Source organism: Antrostomus carolinensis, unplaced genomic scaffold, assembly GCF_000700745.2.
Source record: "Antrostomus carolinensis isolate BGI_N321 unplaced genomic scaffold, ASM70074v2 scaffold11909, whole genome shotgun sequence".
Lineage (NCBI taxonomy): Eukaryota > Metazoa > Chordata > Aves > Caprimulgiformes > Caprimulgidae > Antrostomus > Antrostomus carolinensis.
Window position 1 is genome coordinate 4,063 of NW_010338012.1, and position 19,314 is coordinate 23,376.

The 19,314-nt window shown below is 36.0% G+C and overlaps 1 protein-coding gene across 1 annotated transcript in view; it reads left to right on the plus strand.

Annotated features, from left to right (window-relative positions):
* The first annotated feature begins 3,643 nt into the window (after positions 1-3,643).
* Positions 3,644-19,314, plus strand: part of ITGA1 (integrin subunit alpha 1) — a 42,992-nt gene continuing 27,321 nt past the window's right edge. Inside the window, exons 1-8 of the mRNA XM_010175371.1 lie at positions 3,644-3,760; positions 6,547-6,659; positions 7,657-7,745; positions 7,835-7,949; positions 8,621-8,748; positions 14,683-14,831; positions 16,573-16,723; positions 18,310-18,475. Of these exons, the coding sequence (XP_010173673.1) occupies positions 3,687-3,760; positions 6,547-6,659; positions 7,657-7,745; positions 7,835-7,949; positions 8,621-8,748; positions 14,683-14,831; positions 16,573-16,723; positions 18,310-18,475 (985 nt within the window). The 5' untranslated portion in view covers positions 3,644-3,686. The remainder of the gene's footprint in view (positions 3,761-6,546; positions 6,660-7,656; positions 7,746-7,834; positions 7,950-8,620; positions 8,749-14,682; positions 14,832-16,572; positions 16,724-18,309; positions 18,476-19,314) is intronic.

Here is a 19,314-nt window from a genome sequence, read left to right on the forward strand (position 1 = left end):
AAAAATAAATTGTTTTTTTCTTCCTGAATCCCCATAACTCTCAAAAGAATCCTCTCCAACTTCCCTGTAGCTCTTATTTTTCCACTGCTTCTGCCAATAATCTTTTTTAATTCATATACAGAAGTTTGCTAGAAACAGATGGGAACATGTGCATCTTAGACAAAAACTGGAAGTTTGGAAAATTGCATGTTAGGTACTGTTATTAATATAAAGTATAATTTTTGCAGTCACAATCAGTGATATTTTTAAATGTTCTTAATCTTCAGTTTATGTGTACAGTGTTCTTTGTACTGAAAATTAAAACAAAATGTGAAAGACAGGTTGCCATCAGTCAGTAGACTATTGTTAGTTAACAGTGCAATGTGGGTCACCATAAGCTCCACTTTTCCATTTACCATCTGCAGATTTGAACATTTCTTTGACTAGTAAGATTTTCTTTTACAGAATCTGGGGAAAATGTAATAAGATAACTTTAAATCTATTATTTATTTGTAAATTAATCTTACACTGCTTATCATGACCCTTACTTTTATTCAAAAACATTATGCTCATGACATTTCATAGCACATGGAAGCCACAGAAGGTCCTGTAATACATTTGCATATGAAAAAGTTTGTGTATGAAGTCAAACTTCAAAGCATCTGATTTCTGGCTAAGACAGAACGGAAGATGAGAAAGCAAAAGGGTAACCATACTGGATCAAATCAAGACCGTGTTTTGTCCAGTATCATGTCTGCAGGAATACATGTAAGCCAATAGCTAGAGACAAGAAAATAACTGAGCAAGCATATATAATACTCCTCTTCAAGTTTCCAAATATTTCCAGCTGAGGGGATTTCCTGAACCAGATGTGCGTTCTGTATACTTTGTAACCTGCAGCGGTTTTGTTTTACATTAACCTACCCAGTTACCCATTGAATACATAACCTTTAGCATCCAAAACATCATTTGTGGACAAAGCTACATGTCTGTGCCCTGCTGTGTGGAGTCACATCCTTTTCATTTCTGACCCGTCTGGCCCATCTAGCTTCTATTGATTCCTCCAGCTTTATTTTTTGGAAGAACATGTATTATTATTGGTGGTTCTAATTTGACCTCACTCAGAAGCATGAAGATTTGGGGGGTTAGTAGCAAATAGCTGTCATTTTTTGTCTTTTAGTTTGCTTGTCTTAGCATTTCACATTTTCAAACTTTCTGTTACAGGCATGGGGATTAGAAGTGTATTATTTAAAATTATGGGATTTGAGTATAACACGTAACAGATTCAGGAATCTTTAAGATCATTTAGTATTGTGTATGCACAGTAAAAATCACAGTAGCTGTCAATACTGCATTGTTGTGAAGAAATTCCTTGTCTATCAGCAAATGATGGAATGATGATGGCGGGTATCATGATGGAGTGTACAGAGCACAGAGTGCGTGTGTAACCTTTAGGAGCTTTAGGAGAAAGTAAATTGGAAGAGATGAGCTGGAATCTGACCTTTAATATTTAATATCATAATATTTTAAAATTCCATCATAAGGTGAAAAAAACCCATGCCTCTGAAGACCTCTAGAAGGATGTTCTGTCTGTCTTATTCAGGGACTAAAGTAAATAGACTTTTGGATATCTTTAAAAGGAAAATTTGATTCCTCCTTTAAGAGGAAAATCAACATGGATGGATTTTGTGTCTACCTTTCTTCTTCAACTAAGTAATGAAATTAGACACTTGCATTAGCATGCGACCTCATTAAAACCATTTCGTTGTCTAGGAGGTAGCTTGGGACTCTAAATAACATAGCCTGAATCTAACTCATGGTGTCAAAAATAATAATAGCAATTACTTTTATTCTGAAGTTTAACGAAAGAATTTTAACAAATGCTAACTTGACTGAATTTTTTAAAATCTATTTTTTTGAATTTAATAATGCTGAGATGACAGAGACTGGGGGAGAAAAACAACTATTGCACATGAACAGGCATAGCAATTTTTTTTTTAAACAGAAACATTTAAGGAAAACAAAAAAACTACATGGATTACTTTTCCAGCAAATTATTTCCCATCAGACTATCAGCCATGATTTTTTTTCTTATCACTTGCAATGAATCCTTTCTGAAGAACAGAAGTAAACTCTGTTTTAATTATATTATATGTATTTAATATATATTCACTTTATATTTCCTGACTCTGACTGGAGGAAAAAAAGCTAAAATAGCATAAATGAAACTTTTCCTTTTTTTCCTGTCCAGTAAAACTGGAAATACCTAGTAAGTGATAAATAGCCTTTTGTGATAAATTCACTGCATTAAACAGGAAATAAGATGCCGAGAGAGACAGATTAGCACTGACCACTTGGGAGCTTAATTTTAGTAACAAGCTTTCTATGAGAATATAATCATCTCAATGGTGAATAGCACAGATGTATTTTAGTAACTGGAAATTATTTAGATGCTTTGACATGCAGCAAGTATTATGGATTTGGATATTTTTATGTAGCTGTTAAATGTCAGCAAATTATCATGAAATGCTTCTTTGAAATAAAATGGAAGTTGAGTATAATTTTGTTTTTAAATAGTCGATATTCTATTAATTCAATTTGTTTTTGTCTCTTCTATATTAAATACACAGCTCTGCAGCAACAGTCAGTGGTTGCATTTGAAACTGACTTCATCAGGACAAAGATGGAAAAGATTACTATAAGAAATAAAAAATAAAAAAGATAAATAGCCTTTTTTTATATATATAAATGGTAATTTTGACTTCTCAATGAGCCTCACAGTGGGTTATAATTGTCACTTCAAGCTGAAGTTTTCCCCTACATACCCCATTTTTCTGAAACCTGCTATACAGCCATATTTTTACAGTATTTTTCCTGATGATGATCATTAAGCTTCAGCGTATGTGAAATCAGTCTGAAGAAGCATCTTCTTCTATGACTGATCTCATCATAGTCCAACAGCACCAATGTAGAGCAACTTTTACTAGGTGGGTAAATGTTTGATTTCTGCAAATAGGCACATACAGGTACTGTAGAGATAACAGTATTCGGTTGCATTAAAAAATTATTCTGTTCTTTTCCAAATATGAAAGGTTTACAGGTACTCTAGAACAAAATTGAGAAAAAAGTATGTGCTTTTTTTCCTCTAATATAGATTTAAATTAAATACATCTGAAAGCTTTTCCTCATTTTGTTCCTACGTATGTCTTCTGCAAACAGTTGAAAATTAGTTAATTCTCAGATTTATGAAAATTTGAGAATGACTACCCTGAATGAGGGAAGGAATATTTTGTCTAAAATTTTACATTAGAAATGCATTAGAATTAAAAGGAGTAAAGATAACGAAAAAATTGTTTTATTTACTGTTAAGGGTAATAATGTTTTACTTAATATTATTTGAACTGGGATTTACAAATGAGAGATGGACTTTGCAAAATAGGTTTTGGATACAGAAATCCATTTGCTAACATCTCTGAATTTAACTGTGTATGTATGTGTGAGGAAGTACATTTTAAACCTTTTACCAGCTGTGATAAGTATGCCCAAAATGACCATTTCAAGCCCTGTCCTATACCCACACATAAGTCATAATTGAACCTTGATTTCTTAAAAGGCTTTGGGTTTATATGTATTGCTACATATTACTTTTTTTTTTTAAAGCTCTCTTTCACCTCGCCATCTCTTCCAATGTTGATGTGAAAAATGCAATGACCTTCAGTGGGCCTCTAGAAGACATGTTTGGCTACACAGTCCAACAGTATGAAAATGAGGAAGGGAAATGGTAAGCTGTTTTTCTTTTCTTAAGTGGAAACTCCAAATTATCAGGTATTCAGTAGCTCAGGTACTATTAGTAAGTATGGCCCATACGTAAGGGTCAGATTCTATCAGTCATATTTCTTAAACTAATGCACAGTCCTAAGGAAACTTGGAAAGATTGGGAGATGGAAAGATCTAAATTTATATCTACATTTATTTCCTCAAAGATGTAAATGAGTTCACAAAGTGGTTAAATTCTTTTGTTGATGGAGCTGAGAAAGTTTTGTGTTATGCCTGAGCCCTCTTTTTTCCATTTACCAAATAAAATCGTTTATCTTTTCCTTGTATTAATGTGTTGGCAGTGAAATTGCTCCTGGTTTAGCTAACTAATCTGTATTATGCTTCTTTTTTTTCTAAAGTTTTCTGTCAGAGGTTGTCTGAAGATAATTTTTTAACTGGGAGGGAGATTTTTCTGTTAAAATATTTATTAATACAGTACTCTGCCTTCCATTTTGGAGGGCTAATTATATCTTACAATTGCTAATATATTATCACTTGGGACTTAGCACCTTCTTAACCTGTCTTTTCCTTCTTGTTCTCTTGAATTAGAAGTTGTATTTTGGCCTGCTTACTGATATCATTTCTTCTCGGTCTTTTGATAAATACCTGCTTATGCTTTTCCCTTCTAAGAACAAACTTCACAGGCTAACTGCTGGGCTGGAGGATTGAAATAATGATTGAATGATAAAAGATTCGGGAATCCTGAGATCTCCATCATTCTTTGCAGATTGCTCTGGTTTTCCCAAAGCTTTGCCTGTAATTGGACATTCATGGTAAACTCAGAGACTCCTGCGGGAAACCTGGGATGATGGGCATATGGCTGCATGACAGCCAGGTCATACTGTTCTGCGTTGCCCAAGCAATTTCCCCCAGCAAGCACTGGAGCTGTCTGATTCCAGGAGTCTGGCCACCACTGCAACATAGTGTTCACCATTAGCCATAGGGGATGTTGACAGAAATTAAATTGCAGAGCCTGCTCTTGAAAATGCTAGCTCTTGACTGTCCAGGTTGTAGGATGTTTAAATATGTATCTGCATGAGGGTCATGGGAGAATAATAATAACCTTCTTTGAGCTAATTTAGGTCTTCAGGAAATGGTATCCATTCTAGGGGCTGGGATTTTGCAAAGTAAGCTATTTTGTTGCAAACTGTACTGAAATCTTTAAAGAGCAAAAAATAATATGAGCTGGAAATGGTGACTCTTCCAGTAGCTGAAGGAAGACAGGAATCTAAACTAGCTTGCTAGGTCTGAACATCTCTGAAATTAAACCCCAGAGCTGCTGTTAAATGCCAAGCATTCAAGTTGCTTTCAGCATAGCAACACCAAGAGCAGGAAATCTGTAGGCTGACAGTTAAAAATAAATATACAAAGTAGCTTTGTGATTCTTTGTCAACTGCTATAACACTACCTAGGTACTGCAGATAGAGCTTTTCAACAACAGATATTATGTAAGTCTGACTGCGGTAGTTTCTCAGTAAAACTTGGCTCCCCTAAAAAAGTCACCCATGCAAAAAAGACAAAATAGCCTTTCAGACCACTTCTCTCTGTTCATGGAGCTCTTCCTTTCTGAGAAAAGAGCAGCACGGGGACATGATCCTGCTGAGCACTGATCACCTCCTGTGGGATGTCAAGCATACTCATCTTCTCTGCAGTTAAATGAAAGTCAAAGATGCATGATAGATTGTGATGACTTTTTCTAAGTTTTTCTCAAATACATACATTACAACATATTACTTGAAAGAGCAGTCAGATCCAGTACATACTTGGAGTATTTTATTTTGCTTTAGAATTAATTAATATATTATAAATGGAAAAATCTTAATGGATCACAATGAGCTGTTCCAGTATGGGTTTTTTAGAAGCTGGATTGTGTACTGGGTTTAAATTTTTCTTTCTGTCTTTTTCAAATCTATAAGCTACTTTTTACCTGTTTTACCATGTCATTCTACTCAAGTATCTTCTGCCTGGACTCATTAATTTATGATTAAAGGTTGAAATGTTCTCTCAATAACTATTCACAATCGTCTAAGTGTCCAGGAGCAAATCTTACTGAACTATTACTCTTAATGGCAGGATTTCTGTTTCCAGTGCGTGCTGTGAATTCTAATTTAATCCAAGCTTTTCCTTGCACATTTAATAGAGCCAGTGGTTATCTGGTGGGTATTGCTGGTGGGTATTGCTATTTAATGTAGCTAAGGATGATTTGAGACCAAAAATGGTGTGAAATTTCTTTTAATAACCCTTTTAATAACATTATTTTTTACTAATGAGAGGAAAAAAAATATATTTTACACTGCTGACTCTCATTATATAAGAGTGCAGTTTTCTGGGTGCTTGTGAGCCTCTCCTTTGACATTTTGTCTCTCAGCATTGAAAATACATTTTCTTCTGAAATATATTAAAGAACAAGGAGATATTAAATAAAACACTTATTTCCTTCTGTGTTACTTTTAATACTTGTCATCCACCCACGAATATTGCATTTCTTTTCCACTGGAATTTTTTTTAAATGTTATTCTATTGCATAATTTGCTAAATAGGCACATTTCCTTTCTGTGGCCTTATGAAAGAGAAGATAAAATGGCTGCTTTTTCTTGTATCTGAACTAGCATAGTAGATACTTTTCTTGCTCTCCATCTGGTACTCTTTGTACAGGAGCTTGCTGCAGCTGTCCTCTCTCTGTAAGTTTTATTTGCTGACTTTCATGCCTTTTAAGAAATAAGACATTTCAGGTAACTTATTTCTTTGCAGGGTACTTATTGGTTCACCATTAGTTGGCCAGCCTGAGAAAAGAACAGGAGATGTATACAAATGCCCTGTAGGAAGGGACAGCCAATCACCCTGCATAAAACTGAACTTACCAGGTATGAAAGAAAATAAATCTGTGTTATGCAAAGGAATAACAGAGGTCAGACCTTAGGAGACTTTTAGATAGTAAATATGCATTAGAATCATTTCTACAGAGAAAATTTACTTGGGACTCCAGAGCTAAATGTGAAGGAAATTGTGTTTGTAACATCAGAAATAATTTTATTTTTAAGCTTCTCATTGTCCTCTGGAAAACATGTTCATAATTTTAGAATGGGCATTTGACTGTCTTATCAAAACTTTATTATGACTGGCATTAATTGGCTGTGGTTGGTGGTCGTGGCCTTGGAGCCAGAAAGACCATGGAGCATAGATTCATGGATGACCCTTTCCAAAGCTCTCTGAAACGAAGAGCCTTCATAATGCTTTTAGTAAGCTTTTGATGAGATTATAACTAGACAGAACCAAGCTGATGCATCTTAATATGATACAGGTAAACATTAATCTCTTTCTTGCTCATGTCAGGAGATACATGATGTAGACAGGAAGAGCCTTCCTGTTAACATGAATTTTGCTAAAAACATCTGTCATGGTATTTTTAATCTCTTCATTTCCCTTGAAAACCTAAATGTCAGTAGTATAACAGCGACAAACATAAAAGCTGTTAAATCATTTAAGGCAGGACAGGGTAAAAAAATGAATGTTTGTTTTATAATTAACAAAACTGTGTGAACAGTAATTTCTTGCTTTCATTGTGCTGTTATTTTTACTTTTTTTTTTTTTTTTTTTTTTTTTTTTTTTTTTTTTTTTTTTTTTTGGCCCAAAAAAATTGAGACAGCAACCCAGAAAAATTTTCTGGGATAAAAGCCAGTTTCAGAAATTTTTCTTGATTGTTGCAATTGAAGAAGGAGGAGGAAGGGTGCTAAAATATTTGATGAAACCAGTGTCAGTCTGGGGTTTATTTTAGAAGCTGGAAGCTCCATGCTAGGGGACATATACTTTAACATTTTGTTTTCCTGTTCCCAAATATTTAACATATTAATCTATTTATAGCTGCTACTTCAGTTCCTAACGTTGTTGAAGTAAAAGAAAACATGACTCTTGGAACAACTTTAGTGACTAATCCTAAAGGAGGCTTTCTGGTAAGAAAGGATTTTTTGCCAATTTTAAAAGAAGTCTGGTTTTTGCTCAGGTGCCATAACAACATTTTGCCCTTTTTCATCTTTTAAAGGCATGTGGACCACTTTATGCTTATAAATGTGGGCGTTTGCATTACACAACTGGAGTTTGCTCTAATGTCAGCTCCACTTTTGAAACCATCAAGGCAATTGCTCCCTCTGTGCAAGGTATGCATGCCACAGGAATTCTCTTGTGTGTCTGAAAATACAAAGCGCCAAACAAGTCAAATGTATACACATGGGCATTCCAAAAAGTATGAACTGCTTAACTTAGCTATCAGCATTACCAAGTTAAGTAAATGTTTTCGTTGTCCGTATATAACCTAAATTCCTGCTACTTTTGGAATGTATCTCAGTATAAACAATCATTAGAGTGCTATGTAACATCCAAACACATTTGCTAAAAATAGTTGCTTATGTTTTTTACTTATGGATAAAAGACTCTTTTTAAATAGTGACAGCATGTTATGTTAAGACCTAACCAACTCCAATCTAGTAATATAAATAAAAACCGTAAAGACCTGGTCCTTTGGAAAAAATTGAAGAGGAACAGATTGACAATGAAGAAGCTAGGGGTCACTAGTAAATACTCCATTTATGTGATCTTATAATCCCATTCTTAAATTTCTGCTTACAAGAAAGTGCCTTGTTGATAAAGGGAACACAAACCGTGTAAAATATGATGCAAAAGTTGATGAATGACAGTTGGCATCAAATGCAACAGTTCAACCCCATTGCAGAAGGATATGCATTTGTTATTAATCACAGAAGTAACTGAAGCTGTGAGATAAATTTGATCTTTGTTAGTATCAATTCTTACGTGTCAATTTGTGTTGCAGAGTGTAAAACCCAGTTGGACATTGTCATAGTCCTTGATGGGTCCAACAGCATTTATCCATGGGAGAGTGTCACAGCCTTCCTAAACAGCCTCCTGAAAAACATGGATATAGGTCCTCAGCAAACACAGGTAACACGATAGGTATTTTATGGTTGTTTAATCTGTGAGGAAAAAAAGGATTTACAGGAAATGGGATGAGAGCGTCATCTATGGAGTTCTTCAATGACAAGAGCTTACAACAATGGAGTACTAAAACAAAATAACTGAAACCACAGAGTCAGTGTCTGCCGCCAAGTAGCAATGTCAGGGAGGCTCTCCCTCCCCCCACCATTCAGGCAGTCTGGAGAAACCAACTTTCTAACCTAGAGACAAAAGTTAAGTGCATTAAGTGAGGCTGTGTGAACACTGTCCTTTCCCACTTCCTTCCTCTCTACAACCACTTCTCGTCTTCTTTTGTACTTCACAGCACAAAGGTCATTTTTGCTCCTCCAAGGTGCACATACATGGTTCAGGCAGACTTTGCTTATAAGCTTTTCAGAGCAACATTCAATATTTTGTACTGTGGAGCATTGAGCATACAGCTTTTAAACATTTGAAATCATAATTAAAGAGTGGCTGTTAAGCTGCATGTTATTAATGGCAGAAGCTGCATTTACATAATAAGTGGAGAGGGCCAAATTCCCAGCTGCTATAAATCAGCACAGTTCCACCAGAATTACCAGAGCTATAACCAATTACTCTGTTTGAGGATGTGATATATGTTTCACAGCCTACTGAACAGAGTATGTAAATAGCAATTCCAGCAGCACAGGGGAAATGGGGAAACATTGAACGCAGGGACACATTCTAACACAGAAAGCTTTATTAACAGCAACAGAAGAAAACAGGTCTTCCTTTCACTTTTCCCATTCCCTCCACCAAAATCAAGGATTTCCTGGGATCCTGTATGATATTTGATATGCTGCAGACCAATACTTAGCGGTTTTGCTATTTCAGGTTAATTCCTAACATTCAGCTCCTGCTTTCACAAAGGAGACTGTGAGAAGGTGTAAAGGATATCTCTGTCTGCAGAAAGTGTCTCCATTATTTTTCAAGTTAATTGGGGTTTGTGAGTTACCGCCCTGTTACTCCCCTGTTGGCTGTACTGAACACTGGCTGATAAAATTATTACTTAGAAAATGTCAACTTTACAGTCGTGTCCTGTTATTTAAACATGCTGTTCTTCCAGATACTGTAAAGAAGAAGGAAAAACACTTTGTCAAATTTAACAGAGAGGAAAAAAAAAAAATCCTGATCCCTTAAGCTGCTGATTACTCAAACATGTGCCATCTTGGGAAAATACTTAACCTGAACTTCCCAGTACAGGGCAATGGCTGCATGGAAATCATCACTGCCTTCTGCCCAAAGGGCTTTATGGGAGTAGTACATAGGGCAATCAACTCTACTGCACCCTCACCCCTCTTCCTCACCCTGCAATTCCTAAATTTTTAAATTGCCACACCTCTGTTATGTTTGGTTTTTAGAATCCTACCTCATCTGTGCAGCTCGGCTTGCACACAAAAACTCCTTTGCTGGCCTGCACTCCATCTCCACCTACAAAATCCGTTCTACCCATGATCTGGCACAGCTACCCCTCTTCTCACACGTACACTTATTCACTTGAGAACGTCAGCTTTGGCATCTGATTGCTAAAGAGCAGAAACATTTGAGAGGGAGATAAGAATGGGATAAGGGGGAGAGAGGCTGAAAAACTGGAAACGTGAGGCAAAAGCTAGGTGGAATTTTCTTGGTTCCTCTTACCCTCCACCTCTCCCTAAATCTTATCCCATCTCTCCTCTCCTCTGAGCCCCCTGCTTGGGAACCCGGGCAGAGCCAAAGAAGGCAATGAGTTTTTACCACCTCCTCCACCCTCACTGTCTCCTTTCTTAGAAGCTCTGTTTAAATGGCTATTGAATAGGGAATAGGAGAAATGGCAGAGCAGGCTTATTTCTCTCCTCTCCTCTGGGAGCACAGAATAGAAATAAAGGAACAATTGTTTACTTTCAGTCTGTTTAAATTGATTTGTATGTGTTGATCTTCTGGGGATTTGGGGGCATGTAGAAATTGGTGGACTTTCACTGACTTCAGATTGTTTTCCTCGGGAAAGGAATGAGGTGATTACAGAATAACTCCTTAGCAGCTTGGGTGTGACTTGTTCAAAACCGTGTTTTGATTAGATGCTAGCGGGATATTTTTTTTCCACTTATTCCCTCCATGAACAATGGCAATTAGATTTGTAGCAAGTCAGAAGAGAAATTCCTCAGTATCCCATGTTTGGCAGATTTGAAAGTGAAAGCCAGAAGATTCAGATACAAAAAGCCAAAGTTTATGGTATAATTTTTTCAGAAGTATTTCCTTCCCTTTCTCCTTCCGTTCTCCAGAAAATTCATAACACCATACTGATGGTTAGGTTGCATATCCTGAGCTTAGGGATAAAAGAAGTAAGAGGAAAGTGACAACAGAAAAGTGAAAAAGGAAGAAGGAATTAAATGAGAAAAAAAGGGTACAAGTAGGAACAAAATCCTGGCCTTATTCCACATTTTAATGTAACTGCAAAGTGAGATAGCTTTTTTTGCTTTTTTTTTTAACTTTTGTAGATATAATTGTCTTTTTAATAGGAGAGTATGTTTTTTAATCCTTTACGTATGAGCAGCTTTCTGTGGTGGAGGAATATCAAAAGAGAAAGCGGAATACATTGATATGTTCAATTCCAAATTCCAAATTCCAAATTCCTTCAGAGGTGTTCAGACAGGTTTTATTTCTCCTTTTATATATGACATAGGCAGTTGTAGGTGTTTTTATCTCTAGAAGAATGGAAGTGTATTGAAGAGGTATTAAAAAGATTCAGTGTGAAGAAAGACCTTTGCAACAGTTTACAAGTAATTTCTGAGCTCCTGTGAGCAAATAAAATGTAGCAGCATTAATGCACTTTTTCTTTGATTCAGATATCTTTAGCAAGCTTTCCATGTGATAAAATGTATTATCCATTAGTGCTCCCCAAGGCATCTCTGCTTTTATTTACGTTAAATATGACTCAAGTACAACCAAAAATATTTCTGATTTTTTTCCACATCCCAATTGTGAAAATCTTAGCATACTATCTCCAGGTACTAAATGTTTTTTCTTTAATTTTGATTTGGTGGTGGTGGTGGCTTTTTTTACCAAATAGATTAGCTTAATAATTTATTGGAAAAGTCAGAATGTACTTTCCATATAAGAGGCTGTATTCACTTATAGGACAATAAATAATTGCCTCAGAAATGCTTTGTCCCAAAGTAGAACAGTCCTTCACTTGCCTATTCTCTTGAACAACATTTTTTTTCACAGGAACTGGGGACAATTAAAGCATTATTCCCTTGTGTATTATGAAAGCCATGGAATGCTAGGGAAGGGAACATAAACTTAGGAATTACCAAGATGTTCAGTTGATTACGGTCAGTAATCCTGGGAAAAATATTAGGTTTTCTGGAGCAGAGCAGAATTACGTCCTTCTATGTAGTAGTATTGCATTTTCCAGATTTAAATTAAACAAGCAAATCAAAACATATGCCTGTAAGCATCATTCTTAGGGACTTACTGAAGTTACACAGTTTGAACAGATTTATTGTCCCATAGAGGCACATTGGCATCACATAGATGTGTCATTTATAGTTTTCCACTAGATTAAGAAGCTGCAAAAGTTCAAACCTTCATTGCTATCTAATAGAATATAATTCTAATTTTGCAAAGGGGACTTGATTCTCTAATACCATAAGAGGCTGGAACATGCACCCTACTGGCATTTTATCAGTTGTAGGAAGTTTGTCGCTACCCTTTTTTGAGGAATGGCTCATCTTTGATGCCATGAAGTATGTAGAACATGATTATCGGTGTTTTCAAAGCTAGTGCTAAGAAAGGGTCCCACAGAACAATTGTATTCCATAAGATAACCACATGCCCCTCTTCCTTCCTGATTTACAAGCTATGCAACACAGTGCAGTTTTCCAGACTCAGATGTTCTTCCCATTCACTTCCTGAGAAGGAAATGCTCAAAATGTTTACTTACTGTGATCAGGGACAACATTTCCTTTCAAACAGGAAATGATACAACTCAATGTCAGTCTGTAAGCTTTTTCAGGAAAACGACAACACCAACATGGGTCTCTAAAATCATTAAAGACTGGCAGATACTTTTTACCCCAGCAGCAGTCAATAGTTGATTTAATCCTTAGTAGCAATAAAATCCTCAAAGCTGCAGATGAGAAGCCTGTGAATCCACAGTGGTGGGATTCACAGGAGGTGTACAGTAGTTTCTGGCTACATTTATGCGTGGTCCTGGAATACTTGAGGCACTCCTCCTGCTTCAAAAGACCAAATGTGATTAAAAACATCTTGTTTATCACCAGTTAATGGTAGTCTTTCTAAATTACTAGCAGCATCCTCTTCAGGTTATGATGTATGTCACCCTACATGCATGCTACAAAATATTTGCCTTGGAGAAAACAAGTTAAAAAATTCATCTTCAGTTTGGGGTTTAGCGGGTGCCATGACTGCTCTGAATGCATGCCCCAGCCTGTTGTGTAAACACCATGCAGGATTGCAAGGCTGCTGTCCACAGAACATGCAGCCTCTGGATGCTTGGTTGCAGGTGGAGGACAGCATGCCTCCGAGAGAGAATTAAAATATCATGAAAGGGAGCAACTTGTCATAACTTTGAACTTGCATCAGTTCTTCCAGATTTGGTTGTATTTTCATAAGGATACAGAAATTGAGATAGATTTTGCTACCACATACTGTTATAATTATACTCCCATAACTATATGTAACTAGCTTTTCATAATGATCATGTTATTGATGTTTAATATCACATATTTATCTAACTCTAACCCTTCTATTACAAGCTAACAAATGTGCAAAATCTTAGAGACTATGAAAGTACCTCAAAAAATATCTATAAAGCAATTGCAAAGAAGCTACTAAGCCACTTCTAAATTAATATCATGGCATAAACATCCCAGAGGTCGTATTGATCTTCAGTACCTAAATGCTATAGTGCTTTTAATAATAGATGAGTGAGACATAAATATGCCATGTAACACTGCATTATCCTAAATAACACCTATAAATTGCCATATGTAACATAAAATTGAAATATACTAATGGAACATTGTGTGGAATCTTCCCAGTAAAAGCTGTCAGGAACCTGACAAAACATTAAAACTGACAGAGATGAATGAGAGATATTAATGAATATTTAAGAATATTGCTCATCTTTTTATTTCCCGCTTGTTTTTGCAGCAGATTCCTTCAGGCATTTGTGGCTGGGCTCCAGTCCCTTACATTTATTTTTCACATAAAGACTTGTCCTGCTGAGGTCATTTAGAGTCTTTCCATCATCCTCCCCTATTCCAGAAGCCACAGTTTTATTCACATTGTCCCCTCTGGCACTTGGCAGGTGTTTCACCTTTGGCTTACCTCTTGCTTGGAGAACAGCAATGTCCTAGACTGCCCCGCTATATTCATCAAGATAAGGGTACTTCGGTCTTCCTCTCATCCTGTAGGCCTGAATTTGTCATTGCAGTGCTGTTCCTATGCTAGGTTTAGAGTAAATAAACTATCAGATGTAAGAATAATACACTAGAATGGAAAGAAGAGAGTTGTGAGTGAACCATGGCATTGTATACTATAAGGAAAACTATTTTAAGAAGTTGTGAATGGTGGTTAGGGCATTAGTCTGCCTTGGCCTAGAGAAGAGCAGAGCTGCGGCATTGGTTACCACAAGCCAGGAAGAGCAAGGAGTTTAACCTTCTTTTGGCTTTGTTCCTATTTTTAATAAAAACAATTTAGAAACTTCAAAATATTTCATGAGATTGAATGTCTTCTAGCCAGTCTTGCTTAAATGCTTATAGGTGTTTCATACTGAGGGAAACACAGAGTTCAATTCTTGTCCTGGCTTTAGGTATAGATGGACATTTACCCCACTGCAGGAGATACAAATGCTTTCTCTAAGGGCAATTGATTTTTAATGTGAACCATGTGTTTCAGGTTGGAATTGTTCAGTATGGACAGACTGTAGTCCATGAATTTTTCCTGAATACATACTCTACAACAGAAGATGTGATGGCTGCAGCCACAAGAATACGCCAGCGGGGTGGCACACAAACTATGACAGCCCTGGGAATAGACACGGCAAGGTACGTTCACAAAACATTGTCCTGCATATGATAGAAACAAACATAAACAGATATGGTGATGGTGCTGATTTTATAAACTAAAAATGTGTTGTGGCTGACATCTGACTTCATTTTAGCTAAGCAAACAAAATTTAGGAGGATAAACAGACTCTGTCCAGCATCTAGAGCAGTTGTATATGGCACCTTGAAAAGGCAACCATCTCTTGAATGGAGGAAACAGAGAAAGAGAAGAGACATGGAGCAAGGTTGTAGTCCTAAGCAAAGGACTGACAGTCTTTGTTGTCCACACAGAGCAGGTAGGAACTGTGTGTATAGAGGGATGAAGGAAATTAAGTTTTTCAGAGGAAATGGGAAGAAAACCAGAACTTTTAATGTTACTTTGTCTTTGTTCTGAAGTTAAGATTATTACAGGGCTTGAGCCCATACTTGACAGAAAACTTAGAAATTTTATATCTGAAGTCTCTGAAGCTTCTGGATCATTGGGAGATTAAGATCTGTTGTAGCAATAGCATTATTAAAAATGCTTCCTTTATGAGAAAAATGAAATCTGACTTTTGTAGAACAGACAGTAAATGCAAAATCTCTTAGACACTTCCAAACCGTACAGTGTTGTCCTGGTATCTTTTTTCTTTTCTATGTTTTTTTCCAGCATAACAGCATGACTTTATTCCATAAAAAATTGCATTCGCCCTTTCCAAACAACCATTTAGTGAAATATGCAGCATTTTTCTGATGAATTATTTGATTATCTGACCAAAGTTTTGTTGATATGATGTCTTGAATCCAATGAAATTCTTACATCTTTGCCAGTAATGTTTTTCTTAGATACAAGTAGAAGCCTGAGGGAGTCTGAACAAGTTCATGAAAGCAGACCCAGCTGAGAATTGCCAAATACTCAGAAACCACATGTGGTTCAGAAAGTTCTTTGTGCGCCACAAATTGTTGCAAGCTTGTATATACAGAAACTATCAGCAAAAGCTTCCTCTGTTCTTGCAGTCTTCCTATCCATCCACTTTTAGCCATTGTCAGCAGTAGATCTTGGCTTTCACTTGTGTGGCCAGTCTTAGAGTTCTGCGGTATTCATCTAAAAAGAGGAAGCCCTGCTTCCTTCCTTCTCCTCCAGAGCCCCAATCCAGCCTTGCCTTTTCTGGTCCTTTCCGGAGGCTGGGTGAGCACCTGCCCAAAACCTCAGTGCTTTTTTGCCCATCTGCAGCTGTAGAATTCAACCGGTCACCCCCACCTGCCTCTGCTCACCTGCAAGCTACTTTTGCCACATCCCCAACACCCAGTTTTTCTGTAGATATGCAGATGTGTGCTGGTTGCTGAGTAAATACTTTGACCACTTGAAGTGCTGGTGTAGACCGGAACTAGGTGGATTTTTTGTATGTGGCTTTCGGGATGGGGGGGTGTTGGTTGGGTTTTTTTAGGCTGAGAAAAGCTGTTTTAAGGTGCAAGATGTTTATCTGGAGAGAGGAAGAATTCTTCGCTATCCAGCATTGTATTTTCTGCTGTAGCTTTCAAATGAATTAATGATGAATTAATGCTTGTGCAACTCTTTAGCTGTGAACTGTCGAGTAAGTTCCAATTGCTGTTGTTTGTATTTGTTCATGGTTAATATTAACCTCCTTTTCCTGCTTCTTAGTTAATATAAAGTCTTTTAGTTTATAGTTGACTCTGCAAATATGATGCACGTGCTAAATGCTGATGTTGCTTTTCTCCAAACTCTTTATGCTCCATTTAGGAAAGAGGCTTTTACTGAGGCTTATGGTGCACGAAAAGGAGTACAAAAAGTAATGGTTATTGTGACTGATGGGGAATCACACGACAACTACAGATTAAAAGAAGTGATTGATAATTGTGAAGATGAAAACATTCAGAGATTTGCTATTGCTGTAAGTGAAATTTAATGGGAAAATTTAGAATCTTAAAAGCATCTTTCCTATTCCAAATGTAATTTCTGTTTAAAAAGTTCATTTCACATAATCTGTATGGAAATATAATCATTTCAGGGAGGAAAAAAAAAAAAGAAAAAACCTGAAAAAAAATTTTGCTTTCTGATTTTATAGCACATAAGAAAGCAATCTGTCTGTCTTCTTGAGGGTGACAGATGTGTGTGAAGAAAAAGGAGCAAGAGTTTGAAGGGCAGTATAAAATCAAATCTTTTTTTTTTAAAAAGAAATATTGAACAGAGTGGATTAGTTAAATTCTTCTGAGCAATTTCTATAAACCCACTACCTACTTTTAAAAAAAAAAAAAAGCAATTGTAAACCATCAACAAAAAACAGGTTTATTACAGCAATTTTGTGTGCTAGCATTTTAAAGTTGTCATTTTCATTTTGACCAAGCTTAGCAGCTCAATGAGAGGATGAACATGATGGAGATTAACCCCTACCGAGAAATATGGAAACATTAATGATAGATTTGGTGTGAACTCTTTACTGTATTTGTGTATTTTGTACTCACATCAACTGTTTTCTCCTGTTAATTTTGAAAATACATTGGATTGTTGTTTCTCTGTTCTTTTTTTTTTTTTTTTTTTTTTGGTACAATGAGGTGGTGTGGAACCATACAGCCTCAAGAAAGACATTATCTTTAATTTAAAGAAAGACATAAAACAAAAGTTGAATCCAGCGGTGCACAAATCTTCCTCCATAAAACTGGAGATCGTTAAAGAAAAAGTTGTCCTTGAAGCTGCAATAATTTTTAGCGATAAAATCCCTGTCTAGAACAGTTTTAATTACTCCAGTGTCCAGGAATGCTAGAGCATGGGAGTTCTATTCCCCTCTCAAAGCAAGTTAAGTCAATAGAGCAATTTATTTTTTTTTTTTAATGTGAAAAATATTTGTCAGTTTGGGAATTGGAGAAGTGAGTGGTTTTGTTCTACAGCATCCTGAATTTTTACAGCAGTGGTGTTAAAACTGCAAACCAAATATAAAGTCTTGTACTGTGGTAGAGTTCTTAACATAGAATACAAGTGTTGTTTTTATATGTATATAGGGCAAACCTGCACCCCCAAAATTATTATTCTATACCTAATTAACTTGTTATTAATTGCTCATATACCACACATTATGAGGAGAACTGGTGGTACCTATGCAGAAGCCAGTGAAAATGTATATTCTGGTTTGGATGGTGTTGTGTTGTGGTTTTTTTCCCCTAAATTAATGCCTATTTTAACAAATCATAGAATAAAACACCAGAATTTTGTGAAGAAGGGAAAAAAAGGACAGTTGAGGATAGCAGGCATTACACCATACAGTTGCTTTGTTTGCTATTGTTGATATTTTCAGAAAAACAACTAAGTCCTCATACAGTTTTATTTTCATTGGAAGAGAATGGTTTCAGATCAATTTGAGGGAGGTTTTAACAGAAAAAGTCAAGGTTAGATACTGTTTTCCAGTATTCTCTGACAACCTGCTTCAAAGGTATTTTTTAAAATGGGTTACATAATGGGTTCTTTTTTTCTAATTCTCTTTAGATTCTTGGCAGCTACAGCAGAGGAAATTTAAGTACTGAGAAATTTGTAGAGGAAATAAAATCAATTGCCAGTAAGCCTACTGAAAAACATTTCTTCAATGTCTCAGATGAATTAGCTCTTGTAACTATTGTTGAAGCACTTGGAGAGAGAATATTTGCCCTGGAAGGTATGACGTTATTTAAAATTTTATTTCATGCCTGCATTACAACTGGAGCAAATAGAAGACCACCTGCTTTTATCTTCATTTGCAATGTATTTTGCTGCATAAAATGTATTATGCAGGCATTTTTTTCATGCTGATCATAAAAATATTTTACAATAGACATCAAAAACATAGGTAATGATGTGAAATATCATGGGTTAGAGCCTATGGAGACAATAGCCTAAAAGGGTAAGTAGCCATTACTGTTTTAGCTGGAGTAAACATGAAGTTGTCTTCCCTTTGGTAAAAAAGCGTTGCCAGACCATATCCTAATTAACCCATGGTCATGTATTCATCTGCCCATACATTTAGATTCTCTTTTCACTTAGTTATTAATTACACTATATTATTTTGCTGTACAAGTTAATAAGGACTTGGTGTATTGAGTTGACAAGATATATTTTTCTTTTGGAAGTGTTTGTGATACTTAGATTTTAGTACAGAAAATTCATTATCTTGTAATATCTGCTTACACTCTCCATCCAAATTAGGCAACACTGTCCAAATCTCTGTTTGTTTCAAGCATACTACTGGTAACGGAAGACTGAGTTTATTATTTGTAAATTATACTGGACAACTGAAGGGATTTGTGTGATACAAAGAAAACATCCATCTATTTGGACTTATTTTTTTCAAGATCTCAACTTTCCAAGTTGCTGGAATAGTGTAGTTTACAGCTGGAACAAAAGATAATGTTGACTTGAATGTCAAGAAATAGTACAAATATGGGAGAGTATTTTAATGTTTATTTATTTGGAGCTATATTTCTCAGACATGCTTAGGTATTTCTTTTAATATATTGT